This window comes from Rhododendron vialii, chromosome 10a (genome assembly GCF_030253575.1).
Source record: "Rhododendron vialii isolate Sample 1 chromosome 10a, ASM3025357v1".
NCBI classification, from domain to species: Eukaryota; Viridiplantae; Streptophyta; class Magnoliopsida; order Ericales; family Ericaceae; genus Rhododendron; species Rhododendron vialii.
Window position 1 is genome coordinate 3012817 of NC_080566.1, and position 20612 is coordinate 3033428.

Here is a 20612-nt window from a genome sequence, read left to right on the forward strand (position 1 = left end):
CTTTTGTTTTCCAGGTTTTGCGTGTTTGGAGACCGTAGCTCCACGACGATTCCCTTCCAGAGGTGATTTCTACATGCGAGACTTAGAACCTTCCATTTCCCTAGTTTATCCGTAGATAGTTGAATTGTGTTTGTCTAGGTCGATAGATTAGTAGAGGGGTTGGCTTAGTTGTTGCTACAATATATATGTCGAGTTACATCTCAAGTAGTTCTCTTTTGTGCCACTAAAAATGAAAAAAATGCTATACATGAATGGATCAATTTATTGTTTGAGCCACTTGCAAGATTCAAATGGTAATTCCAATCGGGATGGGTAGTGCCGCAGGCATGGGCAATTCGCTAGATATTAACTGCGTCTCTTGAAGAACTCATAGCAACTTTTTACAGTAGAAATTACATGGACAATTTACGAAAATTAAGTTAGTGTTATATTCTTCTTTCTTCTTCTTTTTTTTTGGAAGTGAATTATGCTAGGGTTTCTCAAACGATTTTTTGACAGACACTAATTAATGTAACGACGTTGCGTGATTTAAAGAGTTACTTCTTTAAGAAATTTTAATACTTTTGTATTTCTCTATTCGGATTTGATTAAAAAGAATTTGTTGTAAACTTATATTACATGCAAATATTTGAACCATAACACCCCTTAACAATACCTAAAGCTAGTTAGGTATTTATCTTTTTCTTTTTGTAGGTACTATGGATGCAAAAATAATTTTAGTGGCCACGTGGGAATTCAGCCGGGGTTTGATATTTTGGAGAATTGATTTTCACATTCCCTTTTAACAATAGAGAAAAAACTATTTCCGGATGAGATGGAAACTATAGGGTTTCCGCCTCCCATTGTGAGCCCACCGTACGTTTATTGTGGTAATCTGAACTGTTCATCTTATAGAACTCGCAAAGTAGTGTAGTCAAGCAAAATAACAGCTTTATTAGACATTCATAGGTATATCAAAAAATAAATTTTGGTTTATAAAACGGACAACTTTGATCAATTTTTGATATACCTATGAATGTTCGATAAAGCTGAAGGCCGTCTGTTTTATAAACCAAAATTCAATTTTTGATATACCTATGAATATTCGATAAAGCTAATTTATTGAGTGAATATACTATTTTGCGAGCTTTACAAGATGAATAGTTCATATTATCTCAATAAATCTACGATAGGGCCCACAAATGATAGTGGCGGGTTTCCGCCTCATCCGGACATAACTCACTCTCCTCAATTTCACATGGAAAGTCCATTTTTTGTCATTTCAGCTGAAAAAAAACCAAAAAAAAAGAAAAGATAGTGCAGAAAAATCACTTATGAAGATTTATTTTCAAAGATGAATTGTGGGTTCTAATAGGATGGAGCCTCAATCTTCATTCTTAATACCTGAACTTACTAATAGCTCGTTTGGATGGGTTTTATTGAGAAGGGGTATTAGTTTTCCCCTCTTCTAAGACCGTGGGCCCATGTTTATCACCTAGTTTGGTAACCTAAAAACGCAGGAGTATTAGGTTTCCCCCCTCTTCTCTTGTATCGGCTAATACCCCTGCGGAGGATTATTTATGGGTAAGTTTTGGAGTGTTATTAGTTAATACCCCGGATAAGGCCGAAATAATACCCCCTCTCCTCCATTTCAATTACTCCCTCCGTCCAGATTTAATAATCTTTTTTGGAAATTCATGCCACTTTTCAATCTATTATATCTTGTAATTTATAATGTTTTATGTAATTTTAAAAACATCGTCTTATAGAACTAATTGAGATCTATCAAACAAGATCCATATTAGATATAAAATTCATTATTAATTGAAAGATAGAACTTATTTTTTTATCCGATTAGAATTGAACTAAGGACTATTAAATCTGGATGGAGGGAGTACAAAATAACCTTATCCTCTCATTTTATCCCTCATTCAAATCAAGTATTATTTTATCCCTCATATTTAATACATCATCCAAATCAACTACTCCTGCTATTTAATCTCATTTTATAAATATCACATCAATGTGGGTCATCTCTTATTAACCAATATCCCATACTATTTTATTCATTTTCATAAATAATACCCCTAATCCTTATCCCGTATCCAAATGAACCCCAAGTGTTTTTATTTCGATTCCCGCACAACATGCGAACTTTGCATTCACCAAGTGAAAAAATAGCACGAGGGAAAATGTCAAAAATGATATTCAAACGCGAAATTAGCCTAACAACCAGATCAGAAATTCAAATCAAGAAGTAAAAAGATAGCACGAGGGAAAAGGTCAAAAATGCTATTCAAACGCCGAAATTAGCCTAACAACCAGATCAGACATTCAAATCGAGTAATATCTGACAACTAAAATAAAACAGGTATATCCAACAATCATCCCAAGTTTGCCACCCAACACAGTTAAAACTCAAATGTATAATTAGGGAGGTTTCTCCTCCCTAAACCTAGCAAGCCATTCGTTTTCCCATCCCTCTCCTCTAGCTCACCTCGTTGTTTCGATCGTTTCTATATTCTGATCGAGGTAACACCGAGCAATTTCGATTCCTTCTTTTTGTGATTTTCGCTCTTGTTCAATTTCGATTCATCGATTGCAGAATCGATCAGATGGACCTTTTCCAAAAAGCAATCACGGTAAAATTAAGCCACAAGGACAAGTATTTGGTGGCGGAGGATGACCAAGAATCCGTATCCCTCGACCGCGACGGTTCGTCGAAGAACGCGATATGGTCGGTCCAGTTCTTTGAGACGGAGAGGTACTTGCGCTTCAAAAGTTGCCACGGAAAGTACCTAACCGCATCGGATGCGCGGAGAGTGGTTCAAAGCATTCCGAAAAAGCTCGACTCCTCGACCCAATGGGAGCCGATACGAGACGGCTTTTCGGCGCGGTTGCGGACTCCGAACGGGAACTTTCTTCAGCCGATTGGGGGCTTGCCACCGTGGCGGAATTCGGTGAAGCACGACGTTCCGCAACGAGTGGGAACGCAAGAGAAGGTTTTGTGGGACGTCGAGGTGGTCGAGGCGACTCCAAAAACGCCGCCATCATTGTCGTCGCCGTCACCAAATATTTGCCGCGAGTCAACGTTGATTACGAGCTTCCCGATAGGAAGGACGCCGCCTACCCTTGAACCTAAGGCTACCAAATTCACAACCGTGAAGCATCGATTCATGGGATTCACTCGAGGTGAAACGAAATTCGACAGGGTGTAATATTTTGGCTCCGAAGAATTATTTTGTTTCCTGATAAATAATTGGACGTGTCAAAACGTTACAAATTCGACGCGTTTATACTTCATTTGTAGTAGTAAAATCAAGCGATTTAATCCCGCCACTCGCTGCCTCAGTCTCTCCCCCAAATGTTAGATTGTTTGGTCACTAAGAAACATATTGATCCTTAGATTGAGTTCCTTTGAAATCAATCAATCAATATCTTATGCAAATGTGTTTTGCCTTCAAACATTTAAACCTTGAATTTTAATTTTCTAGATTTTTGTTTGTTTTTGTGAGAGAGAGAGAAACGTGCGGAGAGGGAGACATGGGGCGGGGGTGTGAATATGGAGGAAAAAAATTATTATATGCCTTTGGAACACCACCACGGTCCATACTCATTCACTACCACACATATTTCTTTCATTGCATAGAATGTGAACAAAACTAGCGTGTATCAAACACGAAATAGGAAAAAAATTAACTATATATTTTTATCAAATACTATTGTGCCCGTCGGTTTGATACACGGAAAAACTAGCTCTCCATGAGCACTTACTATACTCAATGAAAGAAATAAAATCAAGACCAAAATCAAGGAACAACTAGCTCTCCAGCACTTTACGCATGAGTCAAAGCTGGTGAGGACATAATTTGTGCATCACCCAAGCAATACAACTGCCGAAGACGTTCACATCACAAATAAGAAGATTAATGGATATACATATATAGCTGCGATTTAAATGCTAACATACAAGGGAAAGTCTACAATACACATCCCTTAAAAATGTGTATCATATGCACCTATTTTGTGGTTCATTCATAACATTTTAGAGTGTTTCGTAACTTTTGTTCTAGAATTCATAACTTTTCAGCAATACGATTCGTAACGTTTTCATTATGATTCATAACATTTTGATGTATCTCGTAACCTTTATATGATTCGTAACTTTTTAGCAATACGATTCGTAACATTTTCTCTATAATTCATAACATTTTGAGGAGTGCATATGATACACACCCAAATAAGAGGTGTGTATTGTAGTCTTTCCCAACATCATTTTACAAACATATAGTGTTGCTTAAGGTCATTAAATTACCTCACAAAAGGCGCGTAGTTAAGTATGTATGTGTGCACGAATTCTCATCTCCATTGACCACATTTAACAACACCATAAACCACAAGGCAGTATTTGTTTCACTGACACAAACCAGGAATAAACTGGTCCTTGTCTTAAAATACATTCATACTGGGATCATTACAGCTAAGTCCTGAAAAGGATGTGAATCTTTTCAAGTTTTGGCACTGATCACTTGCTCATTTGATTGGTGGATTTGTCCATGTTCTGATTACAAAGCTGCAGTAGTGAAATTGTGAGAATGGAGGAAGCTAGAGCCTTCCTACGAGAAAGAAACTCTTGGGACAGGCGTAGCATCGTTGGTCGAGATTTGGGCGATCAAGACGTAAGCATGCGAATGCTATTGTAGCAATTAGAACAATGTCCCCGGCAATCATAGGATTGTCACAACAACATGGATGCGTTTGCTAATTTAGAGCTGTTGAAGTTGGTGGTAAATCTCGGGGGAAGAAAGATCACTTATTGAAAAACTAAAGGCTTGTCTCGAGCATCAATAGCACAAAATGACTTGATGAATTGAAAAGCCTCTTTGCAAAATCTAAGATGAAGCTTATTCTTTAGTAAATTGTGGTCTTCCCTTAGGCACTAGTGCTGGCTCTCCGTCTTCCACGCATTGGGTGTGACCGGCACTAGGTTCTCCGCACCGCCTTTTATGTGTTTCTAGCCCTCGAGGCATGCCTTGAGATTTCCATATATTCGTGCTTTCACATGAACCGACGGCTGGAAATTCATCAAAATATGGGCATATGAATACTACATAGCATGTGGTGCTAGCGCGACTAGCATGGATTCGGTCCTTGGCCTTTCGAATAGGAAAGGGCCAATACGAAAGAACACCAGCTAGTTTAGAAAACACAAAAAAGTATTGCCACTTCAGTATTGGCCCTGCTGCGGAATAGCAAATTAGTATACCATTGCTCCTTTATCTAGTATTTTCACATCTTAGTATTTTCACATGATCCAACGGCTAGAAATACATGTAAACACAATTGATTAAATCACATCGATGTGGTGATCGTTTTCACATCTTAGAGAGAACTCATAAATGTACGAATTTTCCCTGTGCCTTCAAATGTAATTGTCATCAAATGACCTAAGGCTTCTCAAGTTTAGTAGTCTTTCTCTTTTAATAACGTGTAGCGTGGTCCTCCTCGCAAACCACCTCTCCCGCAAAAACTTTCCCCATATTAGCGGTCCACAAGCCCTTAAGAAAAATCACTCAATGGTGATCAATCAACAAACATTCCCAAAACGTGCCTACGACCAAGCATGTACGACTGAAAGTTTAAGAATCCGATTCTTATTCAATTCTAAAATGTAACATGCAATTAAATCACAACGATGTGGCCATCATTTTTACAGATCACTTTGAAGTGAACTACAGTTTTATCAAGCAATAGCTAAACAAACTATGTCGAGTACGTCCTCATCAGAATTTTTTTTTTTTCTTGGTCAAATGAAAACCAAGCTTTCATTTTTGGAGTCCCCTTGGGCAATCGGTCTTCCCGAGGAAGTCTCCCCCAAGGACACAGCTGAGACCAAGGACCATGCCCACATCCTAGCACTCCTAGCTCCGTTGTGCAAGTTTCTTTTCTAGCTAGGCTCCGTTTGTTTGGACATAAAATATTTTACTTATTTTTCCTTGTTTGGTTGGACAAAAAGTTGGAAAACATTTTCCACGGTAAAATATTTTCCATGATATGGCTGAAAATGATTTACTTTCAAAACAACGGTAAGTTGTTTTACCATGCTCCAAGGGTAATTAAATTGGATATGGGTGTCACCGTGGTACAGAAACATATCCAACTGCCTTATGCAAGTCATATCTGAAGGACAAGGCAACAACAGAGAAAATCGAAGAGTCAATGTAGCATGCGCATGAGCTAGCAATCTGATTAATGTTTGCAGGACCACACTTTGACTGAACAAGATATCATCCTCGTGAATAAGCAAATAATCATCAGATGGAAAACCTGGCCGCCTTGGCACGGATGAAGATTTCGACCTTTACACATCCGATTTGAGGAAATATTCTACTGAGGGCGGCAAACTTGGTTCGAATGCCAAGTTTGAAAATGGCACGAGGACCCATAGAAAGAGTGATATATACAGTCGTATGAGTAGAGCTCAAAACTTTGTCAAGGGATTCCCCATTCATCTTCAAGAGACATCAAAATCAATAAGCATATAAATACATAGCAAATGAAGTAAACGAAAAAATTGTGCCATAATCTGCACTTTTATTCTGTAGCTCAACTAGTTCGGTATCCAACATATTGAGATTTCTTATTCAGGCAACTACGCAAGTGCAAAAAAAAGCACAAAACCTGACAATATCCTCACAAATTATGTGGAATTCAGATTCAGCAGTTGCAACTAAGCAAGTAATGGTGATAACTAAACAAAAGAGAAGCATCTCATCCTTTCACTAAGGAAATGTATAAAACAGGAAATCAAAACACTATTTAAACATGCAACCGAAAAAGAATGAGCAGGATTTATATCTATCTACACAAAGGAAAAATATTCTGTTTCCTGTCAACAAGATAGTTGAAATGGGTTGTTCCACAATAATTCTCAAACCAAAAGGATGATCTGTTATCATGGTTTACGAAGCGTCTATGACAAATCAGTTCTTGTATATTTGCTTTAACATGCACTTGCCGCAAATTAGAGAAATGGAAAGGAAACAACATGTTTTCCATCTTTATTCGGCTTGGACTGATCAATATAACCACACAAAAAACATAAAAATACTTCTGATTATGTTCACTGAACCAGGTTGGCTCATATTCCGACCCGTGCACGTGCCTTAATGATATTAATTTAAGCTTCATAAAAAATACGAGCTGAGAGTGTTTCTCTATTCATGAATGGTGCAAAAAAATAAAGAAGATACATATGTAATGGTCATAACAACCGAGGCCTCAAAAGTAATCGAGACTCTTTTCAAACTTGGGCACTGATCACTTCATTCGAAAGTTGGACATAGTTCATGTTCCGAAGCTGCAGTAGTGAAACTGTACGAAGGGTGAAGCTAGAGCCTTCCTACGAGAAAGAAACTCTTGAGACAGGCGTAGCATTGTTGGTCGAGATCTGGGCTCAGGATGTAAACATGCAAATGCCATTGTAGCAACTAGAACAATGTCCCCGGCAACCATAGGATTCGTAGGTACCGGAAGGCGAGGATCTAAGACATCAATTATCATCATGTTTTCACTAAGAGGTGACATCAATGATGATATAAAGTCTCCCGGATGCCTTCCCATAATGGTTTCTAGTGCCACCACTCCAAAACTATAAACATCACACTTTTCAGTCACAACCATGGTATAAGCAAGTTCTGCACAAACACATAGATGGATTTTAAAAATAACCAAAGACGTTTGCTTAGATAAAACAAAGGTGATACTCGTACCTGGTGCAATATATCCATAAGTGCCAGCAATTACGGTTTGGTTGGATGAATCAGGATTCAACAGTCTCGCAGTTCCGAAGTCGGCGACGAAAGCCTCCTGTTGAGAGTTCAAAAGAATGTTGTTGCTCGATATGTCTCGATGTACAATTGGAGGGGTGCAATCATGATGCAAGTAGGATAAAGCATGTGCCATTCCTTCAACGATGTTTATCCTTTGGGTCCATCCAATTTCACAAGCTTCGACATCGAATCGCAAGCCACAAAATAAACTTCCTTTTTCCATATACTCGTACACCAAGAACATGCATCTGTTGTGCAAACAAAATCCGTAAAGCTTCACAATGTTTTTGTGTCGTACATTTGTCAACATTTGGACCTCATTTCTGAAAGAATGGTCGAATGCAGGGTCTTCTGCTTCCAACCGATGAAGTTTCTTCAAGGCAACTACTTTTCCACTTGGCAACTGAGCTCTGTACACACTGCCATATCCGCCTGTTCCAATGCAATATTTGATGTCGAAGTCATTTGTTGCTTTGATGATGTCTTCATATGCAATTCTTCCATCGTAATTCCATATGGAGCAAATATCCCCGTGATTCATTGCTCTTGCCTCTCTTTGGATTTTTTGGCGCTTACAGAAACAAAAGCACACAAGAATCCCCAGAAAGGAAAGAAAAATCGTGCTAAGGAGGGGAACGACAAGAGTGAGTATCATTGTTCTCTTTTCTTTCTTGACCTTGTAGGTTAAACAATTGGAGGAATATTTGCCAAGATAGCAAACCTCAGAACAATCATTTCGAGATCTATATGGGATTTGACCCTCGAGACGGTTGTATGACAAGTTGAGAGTTGTTAATAAACAAAGACAAACAGGGATTTTTCCAGAGAGATTATTGTGGGAGAGATCCAAGTGCTGCAGTTGTGGCAAATATGTAAGCCCACTGGGTATGGCTCCAATTAAGTCATTTCTACGTAAACTCAAATACTCCAAACTGCAGAGTCCTCCTATCTGCATTGGTATATGCCCACTAAGCAAATTATCAGAGAGCTGCAAAACCTTCAGGTTCTTCAATTCAGAAATGATATACGGGATAGGACCATTAAGGATGTTGAAACTCAAATTCATCGCCACCAAATTTGCTAGGTTGCCTATTTCTAGTGGGATTGAGCTGCGGAGTTGATTTGAATTGAGAAACAAATGGGTAAGAGAACTTAAATTTCCAATAGATGATGGGATTGGACCATCAAGGTTGTTAAGAGAAATATGCAACTTTACCAAATACTTCAGCTTACCTATTTCACGAGGGATGGGACCGCTGAGTTGATTTGAATCGAGATACAAATAGGTCAGATTGGATAAATGACCAATAGATGAGGGGATTGAACCATTAAAGATGTTGGTACCCATATCCATTACCTTCAAATTCTTTAGGTTCCATATTTCTTGAGGGATGCAGCCACTGAGTTGATTGGAATAGAGAGACAAATAGGCAAGAGCACTTAGATTTCCAATAGATGAAGGGATTGGACCTTCGATATTCGTCTCCTCTAAGTCCAGGTGGACTAATCGGGTCAGGTTTCCCAGGGAAGGAGGTAGAACACCTTGAAGATCAGGATTTAAATAAAGGTCAAGGTGGGTGAGCTTTGAGAGAATACCAATTTCACCCGGAATTCCCCCAATAAAGCCAGACCGACTGAGATTAAGATATTCAAGATTTGGCAAGGAAGACCAATTCATGTCTGCAAGCCTTCGATCTCGGTATGAATTGTATTGAACTTCCATCCGAATGATACTTCCTGCTTTATTGCATTTGATGCCATCCAAGTAGCAAGGATTTTTTGAAGAAAAGTTTCCCCACCAACCACTATTCAGCATAGCTTTCGCCTCTGCCGAAGATGAAATCGACGACGACGATGATAATTTTGCGGATGATGGAACTGGAAATAAAGTTGCCATGCTTATTGCTAGGAGCATAACAGAATAAACGGATGAGGATATGGTATTATTACCCATAATTTAATGCGTGGTTATTGTAGAAGCAAAATATTGACGAATGGATGCAGAGAACAATGATTTGATCGAGACAAGTCGTAGAACAATTGCAAAGAAGAATATGTCGTCAAAAATTAGTTTGATTGAGACAAGTCGGACTTGATAGGCACGTTTCGAATGACAGCTTGAGTACCACCATTGATTGCGCTCTCTTAATGTTGTGTGTTTGGATAGCGAATGTGCGCAGAAAGTTAATAGAGAAAGCGAGCTTTTACATATAGAACCACAAATACGCGGTATTAACTTGAGATGACTGCGCGCACGGGTTAATTGATCACTGTTACAAAGGAGGCCAAATTAAAAAACAGCCGCCGACTTTAGCTTGACTCTCTGTTTTTCATTTACCCGTGCAGAAGTAATGTATAACGGTAAAATGAATAATGCTTTCACATCACCAGCTTTTTGTGATCAGAAATGCTAAGGTACAACAACCCTTGTATAGCAGCCACGCACAGATTCATTTTACGCCCGTTTTGGATTCCACAAAAATGATCGGAGCCGCTTATTTTGTTCAAATTATTTTTTTTAAGACCCCTATAAAAAATAATCTAAATCCGATATTGGTAAGAGTGTTTATGAATCATACAACTTTGCTTCAGAATTTGTCCTGAATTTCTGAATCATACAACTTTGTGCCTATTTGGCCTGAATCCGATTTGTAAATGCATTTACCGATATCAGATTAAGATGTTTTTTACAAGGATCCTAAACAATTTATTTTGAACAAAATGAACGGCTTCGATCATCTTTGTAGAATTCGAGATGGGCACAAAATTGATCTATGTACGCCTGCTGTACGGAGCTTGATGTACCTATAGCACTACCCATTTTGTGATTCACGTTTCTCTCTCTCCACCTTTTTATGATTCACGTTTTTCTCTCTCATTTGTGCCCTATCAAGTCATCATTCAAGTCAAGGACTACTTTTATCAAGTAAAGATGTCTGGAGATTTCTTTAAAATAAAAATGCTGAGAGTGGGTTTTTTTGCCGAAAGTTGCGACACTTTTTTAAATGGGTTATTTGACTTTATGTGAATAATTATGATACCTGTTAATTTAAGATATGCTTATTAGAAGGAGTTGCGATTGTTAGGAAGGATATGAATGTGTGGGTTATTCCAAGAGGCATGATCATTCCTAATTGATTGTTTTCATGAAAGAGTGCCTTCTAAAAGATATAGCCCTTGTCCGTTTGGTAACTTTGGGTATTTTAATTTTGGTAATGGGTGGAGAGAGAAATAAGATAATGAGTGAAGAGAATATAGAGAGAAATGAAATTAATAATTAGAGAAATATGATAATGATTGGATAAAAATATAGGATCGTGATTAGAAAACAAAGTTAAAAGAAAGTAAAGTATCAAAACGAACAAAGCAATGATTCTTTCTGATTAAGTTGTCTTTCAAAAAGACATGACCCTTCTTAATATGTGTTTACAGAAGACACAATTTTTCACATAAGAGTGCATATAAGTTTATAAATAGGCTATTGGTTTAGTCATTCGGCACACCATAATTCCATAAGGGCGAATACTGTATTCGGCAAGCGACATTGTAACATGACTCGAAGCGAATTTCATAAATTGTTTGTTTCTTATCTCCATTGACCACATTTTAACAAGGGGGAATTGGGTTTCAATGGGAGGTGGGGTAAAAAATTCCTAAGTGGTGGACAAGTTTTTTTGGAATTGCATAAAAATGAAATGGACAAAAAGAAATTTCTCATATATAAAACGGACAAAAATAAATTCTCCATACATGAAATGTACAAAAAATAATTTCCCCATACATGGAGTCTGTTTGTAGTCGAATCTAGGTTTAGACCTAAGTTACTCTTTGTATGGAACTAAGTTGCCCATTGTATAGATTCAAATTGTCCTTTATTGGACCTAAGTTGCACCTTATTTTTTTGAAGTGGCACCTGAGAATGACTAAATTTGGATCTACTTGAGGCAACTTAGGTCCATACAAGGAACAACTTATCCCGTTCCACTTAACTTTTTCTAAAAGTAACATTTTGTCTTTATTTAAATGTTTTTCGCACATGTTCATTTTGCATCAATTTTTTGGACTTTCCGATTCCGATTTGTTGAGACGAATTGGAAAAGTAATTTTTTTTTTACTTTTACCCAAATATTTTGATCAATGACCACTTTTAAGCTCAAAAAATCAATTTTTTTTGACTTTTTGAGCTTAAATTGGTCATTATTCAAAATATTTGGGTAAAAGTAAGTTTTTTTTTACCTTTCCGATTCGTCTCAACGAGATGAATCAAAAGGTCAAAAAAATTTGACGCAAAACTAAAAATTTAGAAGAAAATAAAAATCAAACATGACAAAATAGGATAAAACTCAAAAAGCCCAGAGAAACTCAGCCTAAGTCCGTACAAGGAGTTTCCCAGCTGAATGGGTTAGGGGGAGGATGACAATTACTTAATCCAGTAGATGTTCTTGGCAGTAGTCAAGTAAGGGGCAATTTAGATCCAATAAGGGGAAATTTAGGTCCATATAAGGGGCAACTTAGTTTCATATAAGGAGCAACGTATGTTTAAACTCAGATTCGACTACAAACCGACTCCTTGTATGGGGAATATATTTTTGTCCATTTCATGTATGGAAAATTTCTTTTTGTCCATTTCATTTTTATGCAATTTCATATAAACTTGTCCATCACTTGGGAATTTTTTATCCCACCTCCCGCTGAAACCCAATTCCCCCTTTTAACAACACCATAAACCACAAGGCAGTGTTTGTTTCACTGACACAAACCAGGAATAAACTGATCCTTTTTGTAAAATACAATCATACTGGTCATAACAACTAAGGCCTAAAAGGATGTGAATCTTTTCAAACTTGGGCATTGACGAGGCGGAATTAACAAAGGGATTAATTGCGTACTAATCGAACGAATGATAAACTCAAGTCCACGAGAGAAAGAGACAAAATTTGAATAATATTGATCAAAAGTTGCATAACATTAGGTTACAAACCCTTTTATAGCCCCGAAACCCTAAAAACCCTAAAAATAAAGTCGGAAAATAAAGAGTCCCGAAAATTGGGGCTTTTGCTAAAATTGAAAACGGAAAAGAAAAACAGGACTTTCCCAAAAAGAACCAACCTAAAAAGAATTAAGGATAAAGAGTTATTAACGAAACAAAACTTTCTTAAAACGGCAAAAAAATGTAAATTGAAGGCCTAAACAAAGGAATTAGGCCGAAAAACAACCGCAATGTGAAAATAAGTCAGCCCACCAAGTTGGGCCCGATCGTAGCTCGTCCAAAATTTGACTAATCAGGTAATTTGCAATTAACCAACGTTTGGACTTCCGAGACTTCGATCGATCCAGTTGATCATGAAATTGGACCTCCATGTGTCTACATCAGGCATTGATCACTTGCTCATTTGATTGGTGGACAAAGTCCATTTTACGATTCCAAAGATGCCACAATGACACTGTACAAAAGGGTTCAGCTAGAGCCTTCCTACAAGATAAAAACTCTTGAGACACACGTAGCATTGATGGTCGAGACCTAGGCTCACGATGTAGCGAATGCCATTGTAGTAGCTACAACAATATTCCCCGCAACTATTGGATTAGTTGGAGCCAGAAGGCATGGATCTAGGACGTTGGTTATCATCATGTTTTCGCTAGGAGGTGACATCAGGGACGATAGGAGGTCTCCCGGATGCCTTCCCATTATCGTTTCTAGTGCCATAACTCCTAAGCTATAAACATCGCACTTTTCAGTCACAACCATGGTATAGGCAAGTTCTGCACAAACATGGAGATGGATTTTAAAAATAACCATAGATGTTTGCTTTGATAAAAAAAGGCAGTACTCGAACCTGGTGCTATATATTCGTAAGTTCCTGTAATAACGGTTGGGTTTGATGAATCGGGATGCAACAGTCTCACAGTTCCGAAGTCAGCAACATGAGCCTTCAATCGAGAGTTCAACAAAATGTTGTTGCTTGATATTGATCCTTAGATTGAGGTCGTTTGAAATCAATCAATCAATATCTTATGCAAATGTGTTTTGCCTTCAAACATTTAATCCTTGAATCTTAATTTTCTAGATTTTTGATTGTTTTTGTTAGAGAGAGAGAGAGAGAGAGAGAGAGAGAGAGAGAGAGAGAGAGAGAGAGAGAGAGAGAGACATGGGGAGGGGGTGTGAATATGGAGAAAAAAATTACTCCCTCCATCTCGATTTGTTTGTCAAATTGTCAAAATTCGTGTCTTTCAAAAAATACACTTATATCTTCCATTTTATAATGTTTTTTTATGATTTTGAAGATTTTGTATAATAAAACTAATTGAGATCTATCAAATCATATTCATATTGCATATTAAAAACATTATAAATTGAAAATTATAGACAATTTTTTTGGAGGTCAAACGCTCTCAAAAAGTCAAAAAAAAGGACAAACAAATCGGGATGGAATGAGTATTATATTCCTTTAGAACACCACCACATGATGGCCCAGACTCATTCACTACCACTCATATTTCTTTCATTGCATAGAATGTGAACAATGCTAACGTGTATCAAACACGGGATAGAAAAAAAATGAACTATATTTTTTTTATCAAATACTATTGTGCCCGTCCGTTTGATACACGGGCCTGAAAAAAAACACCAATGTGATTTTTTTTTTCTTGTGCATCGAACGGGCACAATGCTTGTGAATGCTAATAAGATGATGACGAAAGAAAGGAGATTATTTGGCTTTTATGCCAATTTGAAATGTAGCTCCAGACTCAAATATCAAAAAATTGAAAAATAGCATTCGGATCACATGAGGATAATTATAAAAACAACTTAAATTTCTTATAAATCTTTTTCTCAATCAACTTTGAACTAAATCCCGTCAATCACTCTTAAAAGCTCAATCAAAGAGATTTTTACTTCTAAGTACAGAAAAGTGACATTTAATTCATATTAAGAAGAGATGAAATACTTAATTACCACTAGATCCACTTTTATAAAAGTACATTTACTATTAATGGAAGTGTCACCCTAGGGTTTTAGGGTATGCTAGGGTTTTATGGTACCCTAGTGGGTACCCTAAAATCTTAGAGTACCCTAGGATTTTAGGGTACCTTAAAGTTTTCAGTCTTAGGATACCTTAGAGTTTAGGTTTAGACGCTTTCATAGAGCCATAGGGTTTAGGTTTACGCACTTTCATAGGAGTTTTATGGTGCATTTTCTTATTATAGAGTTTTAACGGTTTGGACACTTTCATAGGGTACCCTAAGGGTTTAGAAATTTTCATAGGGTACCCTAGGGGTTTAGACACTTTCATAAGGTGCCCTAGGAGTTAGGCACTTCCAGTGTTTAGGGTTTTAGGTGCTTTCATAGGGTTTTAGTTTTCGTTAATTAGAGGAGACCCGGTGGTTATTACTTTCTATTTTATGGACCTAGAGGTAAAATGTCCAAAATCAAATTGATGAATTTAAAAAAAGCAAATATTTTTCCGTAAAAAAAAATATTGGCATGTATCTATTCTTGTATGTATATCTACGTATAGGACCCATTTACTAGACCGTGTATGAGTATCGGATTGCACTACATACATACCGCATATATAATGTTTGGTTGAAATATTTAGACTTGGATTGAACACGGTAGTAATATATAATCCCACAAAATATGAGATGCACAGTATCATGACGGTGTAATATGATTTGTCCGATCACTATTAATCCCATACAATTGTATATTTTTGGTGTAAAAAAAGTTTAACCTGTTTACTTTAATAAGCTAGCTTTTTTACAAATTGAATGTGTGTATATATATTGCCTTTTCAATTGTTTGATTAAGTTGAAATATAAACTGTTGTGAATCAATATACATGAGTACAAACCGTAAACTCCTTCAGTGTGTGATATCGAAAGGGGAATGAGAAAATCGCTCCTTTTTTTTACATACCAATTTATCTTGTTCCTATAAAAATTTGATCTTAGTTAAAAGGCCAAGAAAGATATTTGTCCCTATGTATATCCCACAATAAAAAAAATAAAAAGCATTAAAATTAAATGTGCACATTATCAAAAGTAAAGTCCCATTAATTACTGTTGCCGTCCACTAACAAGTTATCTGGGGTTACTCCCCATCACACCGTTTCATAAATCAGAAGGACTTTTCAATGCTGGCTGCGTACCAAGTGGTGTTCGTTCGGTGTGTATCTGGGCCGGTTATTGTCTTTTTGAACGGTTCGGATTTGGAGAAAGAAAAAAAAAAGAAAAAGTATTGGGGTGAGAGGAGAGAAGGTTTCAATCCGAGCAATCCAAAAATATATTGGATGGCTCAGATGTGCCAAACGGGTACTACATGCATGTGATATACCCATCCGGCACCAAAAAATTTCTCAGTCAATCACATCTCGAACCCGATCAAGATACATTCAACTTACAAATGTGTTTGCCAAAGGCCTTAGAGCATCCGCAGTGGAATAAGCAAAACAAAAAATTGTTAAAGTTAGCAATGTTGGATTAAAAAAGTACTTACATTGGAATAACCAAATTTAATAACCTCTTAACAACTCATCAAATTTTGGCTCTTCAATAATCAAAACTAGCAATATTTTGTCAATAACCAAATTTTATCTTTCAATCAAGTACACCAATATTACACAAAAACTTTTTGTCTCTCTCTCTCTCTCTCTCTCTCTCTCTCTCTCAACAATGTTTTCAAAAAATAATTTTAAAAACCTGTAACTTTTAGATATTTTTTTCTGTTTTTTTCAGAATTTTTTTTTACAAAAAACAACTTTTTCAAAAATTTTAAAAACTATAGGTAAAGAAAGTGTGTTTTTCAAAATTCTGTTTTTGAAATTTCAAAACTCTTTTATAGAAAACTGTTTTTACAAAAAATATGTTTTTAAAAAATTGTATTTATAATTTTTTAAATTTCAAAACTATTTGTGTAAATATAATTCTTTCAAAATTTCTCAAAATTGTATTTACAATTTTTAAGTGAACAAAGTGCGTTTTTTGAAAAACTTTTTTTTTAACTGTTTCTAACATAAATTGTTTTTTTTTTCCTTCACAAATCACTTTTTCAAAAATATGCATGAAATAAAGAGAAAAAGTTTGGAGGGCTCATTGGTTTTGATTATGGGCAAAAAATAACCAATGTGGGATTTGACATTACTAACTTTAGCAACTTCTAAATGGATAATCAAAATCTGATGTGGCATGTTTTGATTATTCATATTTGCTTATTCCACTGCTGATGCTCTTATAGCCTAATAGTATTTTCTGGTCCTTTTGTAGGAGGTCAGGTTCGAGCTTTATTAAGACTGTTTGTAGTTCAAAATTATGGAAAGTCTTTGGAACATTGTGGACTATCTCCTAATGCCGTTGATGTGTACTCTTCGACAAAAGAAAAAAAAAAACTTACAATTAAAGTGTTTTATTAGTATACATTGACTATCGATTTTTTAAAATTAATGTTGTCAGACCAAACCAAAGAAACACAAATATTCAATCAATTTGAATTTTTCCTCGACGATCTAGTCAGAAGTCATAAAAATTGAATAATTTACATCACGATGATAATAAGACGTTGATAAAACTTACCCAAATACACTATACCTTGTAGACTTGTAGTGCACTACAAAACCTGTTTTCTCCTTTAATTAGCATGAAATTTATAACCCCTATGACGATAATTCGAAAGCCTACCCCACCAAATTTAGTATGAAGTCAAATGTGTGACTTCCATGACTGGAAATGAACCGAGTCGTTTGTGAATTGTTTGAGATTCGATTCAGTAAAGGTTCGTTCAAGTACTACATTAACCAAACCCGACCCTCAATTTTAGGTTCGTATAATAAATGAACCGAACCTGAACTTGATAGTATTCGGCTCGATTCGCGAACCTGGAGTGTGTATATATTGCTTTATAAGTATTTAAAATGTAAACCTTGAGTATGTATAAACTTGTAAAACCAAACCAAACCAAATCGAGCCTTACGTTCCAATCACTTGAGATTGGCTAAATTGTATTACTCATATTAAAATACTATAAATTTAAGATTTTAATTTAAATTTAAAATTTTTGTGACAGTGGGTTGTTCATTTACGATAATCTTTCTTTTTGTTACTACTTGGTAAATATTTATCCACCGGTTTAAATTTGAACGTGGTTGGTTCTCGTTAGGTTAGTAGTTCTCACTTCTCAAGATAGCACTGCGTCTGCGTGCATATAGTTTAAAAATATTGTATGAGTAGCAAAGAAGCTCATATATGATATCAGTACAAAATACTAGCAGCTAGATATATATTTATTTGTTTTGGTAATGCATAGTGTCCCGAGCCAACTTGCGCGCACTTCGGACTATTCTCTACAACTCCCACAGCCGGTTCACACGAATCACACTCTTACGCGTTGGGGTGACGTGGCCCTAAGAATTGCTGCAGCTAGATATATATTTTGTCTCTTAAAGAACTCGTACCAATTAATTTTTTAGAAATTATATGAACCATGTTACAAATATTATGTTAGTGTTCTTGTATTCTTATGTTTTTGGGAGGTGAATTATTATGCTAGAGTTTCTGAAACGAATATATATATATCAGTCCGGATCCCATAAGGGATCTTGCACGGTGCTACCGTGCGGACCTTCCATTTCCCGAACAATTTTTGATGATCCGAACGTGATTTTAAGGGTACTTGCGAGAAATAAGCAAAAAAAAAATGATCGGGAAGTACTTGATCCGAACAGTTTTTTATTGAACGGTTCAGTAATAAACTGCTCGGATCAAGCCCTTCCCGATCATTTTTTTTGTTGATTTCTCGCAGGTACCCTTAAAATTACGTTCTGTACACTTTGAGAGACCGGAACCTAACTCTCTCTCTCTCTCTCTCTCTCTCTCTATATATATATATATATATATATATATATATATATATATGAGATTGTTTCATCAAGCATTTCGGAATAAGTTTTTTAGTGAACATGGCGTACTTTTACCCTCTCAGACGGACAAACACTAACTAATGAAATAACGAGATTTTAAAGAGTTACTTCTATAAGAAATTTTAATGTGTTGTATTTCTCTATTCATATTTGATTAAAAAGAATTTGTACTAAACTTATATTACCATAACACCCTCGTAAATTTATCTTTTTCTTTTGGTAGGTACCAGGGCTCCAAAAATAAGTTAGTGGCCTCATGGGAATTCGACTGAGGTTTGATAATTTTGGGGATTTAATTTTCTCACTCCCCCTTAATGATATGGGAAAATTACGGTCCAGGACGTGTTTTGATAATTAATACCCACCAAGGACATGCTGAGAACATTTGTTAATGCTGAAAATGTCCTTGACGAGTATTAATTATCAAACACGTCGGTGGCCGTCATTTTCCCTAATGATATTGCATTCTTTTTTTTACTATTATTCACTTAAAATTATCAAATTATCCTTGCTAATGAATTCAAGTTCACATAAAAAGTCCATTATTGTCATTTCACCTGAAAAAATGACCCAAATAAAAAAAGGAGTGCAAAAAATATAAGGGAAAATGACGGCCAATGACATGTTTTGATAATTAATACTTGCCAAGGACGTTTTCAGCATTAACAATTGTTCTTAGCATGTTCTTAAAGGGTATTAATTATCAAAACATGTCCCGGGCCGTCATTTTCCCAAAATATAACAGGGGACAAAGGTGTGGGCTTTGGGCTTTGTCCAAATGTGGGCTTAGCCCAGTTGGTCCATCTTTTTTTTTTTTGTTCCATCACCTATGAAGATTTGTTTTCAAGGATGAATTGTGGCCTTGTGGGTTCTAATAGGATGGAGCCTCAATCTTTCTTTTAATAGCTTAAAAACTTACTAAAAACGAAAAGATAAACACGCAAACTTTGCATTCACCAAGGGAAAAAAATAGTACGAGGAAAAAGGTCACACACCCAAATCAAGTAATAACAAACAGCTAAAACAAAATAAAGAGTGTTACTTTAAGTACATACACTCATGTATATACATCACGTACATATGCACTTTAAATCCGTATCAAGTCCTACAAAAAAGATCCGAGCTGCTCATTTTGTTCAGAATAATTTGTTTATGATCTTTGTAAAAAATTAACCCAACCCGATATCGATAAAGGCGTTTATGAAACATCCATTTTTGCTATAGAATCCAGACCTGAATTCTAAAGCAAAGTTGGATGTATCGTAAATGCCTTTACCGTTATCGGGTTGAGTTGATTTTTTACGAAGACCATAAATAAACTATTTTGAACAATATAAACGGTTCGGATCATTTTTATAAGACCCGAGACAGATTTAAAGTGCGTATGTACATGTGTATGTACATGAATGTATGTACCCATAGACTTTCCGTAAAATAAAAGAGGATATCCAGCAATCATCTCAAGTTTGCCACCCAACATAGCTACACTCAAATGTAGTATAATTAGGGAGGGTTTTACTCTCAAACTTCACGCCAAACATTTCATCCGCCCGAATTATCGACCTGACGAGCCATTGGTTTCCCATCCCTCTCCTCTCCCCTCCCCTCGTTTCTTCGATCAATTATAAATTCAGATCGAGGTAACGCCAAGCAAATTCCAATTCCGTCTTTTTGTGATTTCGCCTTTGTTCAATTTCGATTTATCAATTGCAGAATCGATCAGATGGACCTTTTTCCTAAAAGCAATCACGGTAAAATTAAGCCACAAGGATAAGTATTTGGTGGCGGAGGATGACCAAGAATCCGTATCCCTTGACCGCGATGGTTTGTCGAAGAATGCGATATGGTCGGTTCAATTCTTCGAGACGGAGAGGTACTTGCGCTT

The 20612-nt window shown here is 36.4% G+C and overlaps 3 protein-coding genes across 3 annotated transcripts; 1 reads left to right on the forward strand and 2 right to left on the reverse strand.

Annotated features, from left to right (window-relative positions):
* Window positions 1–2594: 2594 nt before the first annotated feature.
* LOC131304683 (uncharacterized) lies at window positions 2595–3197 on the forward strand. The gene has a single exon (XM_058332016.1). It carries the CDS (start codon window positions 2595–2597, stop codon window positions 3195–3197), a length of 603 nt encoding a protein of 200 aa, XP_058187999.1.
* Window positions 3198–7165: 3968 nt separating this feature from the next.
* Window positions 7166–9931, reverse strand: LOC131303912 (MDIS1-interacting receptor like kinase 2-like). The gene is made up of 2 exons (XM_058330975.1): window positions 7752–9931; window positions 7166–7676 (listed from the first exon to the last, which is right to left on the reverse strand). The coding sequence occupies exons 1-2, from the start codon at window positions 9763–9765 to the stop codon at window positions 7327–7329; spliced, it is 2364 nt and encodes a 787-aa protein (XP_058186958.1). The 5' UTR covers window positions 9766–9931; the 3' UTR covers window positions 7166–7326.
* A 3250-nt stretch (window positions 9932–13181) lies between these two features.
* LOC131304684 (probable leucine-rich repeat receptor-like protein kinase At1g35710) lies at window positions 13182–20207 on the reverse strand. The gene is made up of 4 exons (XM_058332017.1): window positions 20144–20207; window positions 13649–13786; window positions 13343–13574; window positions 13182–13284 (listed from the first exon to the last, which is right to left on the reverse strand). Exons 1-4 carry the CDS (start codon window positions 20205–20207, stop codon window positions 13182–13184), a joined length of 537 nt encoding a protein of 178 aa, XP_058188000.1.
* Between the last annotated feature and the right edge of the window lie 405 nt (window positions 20208–20612).

Excerpts from the sequence above, each read along its gene's own strand:
- LOC131304684 (XM_058332017.1), bottom strand. The coding sequence starts at position 20,207 with ATGTTGGGTGGCAAACTTGAGATGATTGCTGGATATCCTCTTTTATTT. Across the intron at positions 13,575-13,648 it reads TTACGAATATATAGCACCAG|AACTTGCCTATACCATGGTT; the intron begins GTTCGAGTACTG and ends ATGTTTGTGCAG. Across the intron at positions 13,285-13,342 it reads ACAATGGCATTCGCTACATC|GAAGGCTCTAGCTGAACCCT; the intron begins GTGAGCCTAGGT and ends TTTATCTTGTAG.
- LOC131304683 (XM_058332016.1), top strand. The coding sequence starts at position 2,595 with ATGGACCTTTTCCAAAAAGCAATCACGGTAAAATTAAGCCACAAGGAC.
- LOC131303912 (XM_058330975.1), bottom strand. The coding sequence starts at position 9,765 with ATGGGTAATAATACCATATCCTCATCCGTTTATTCTGTTATGCTCCTA. Across the intron at positions 7,677-7,751 it reads TTATGGATATATTGCACCAG|AACTTGCTTATACCATGGTT; the intron begins GTACGAGTATCA and ends GTGTTTGTGCAG.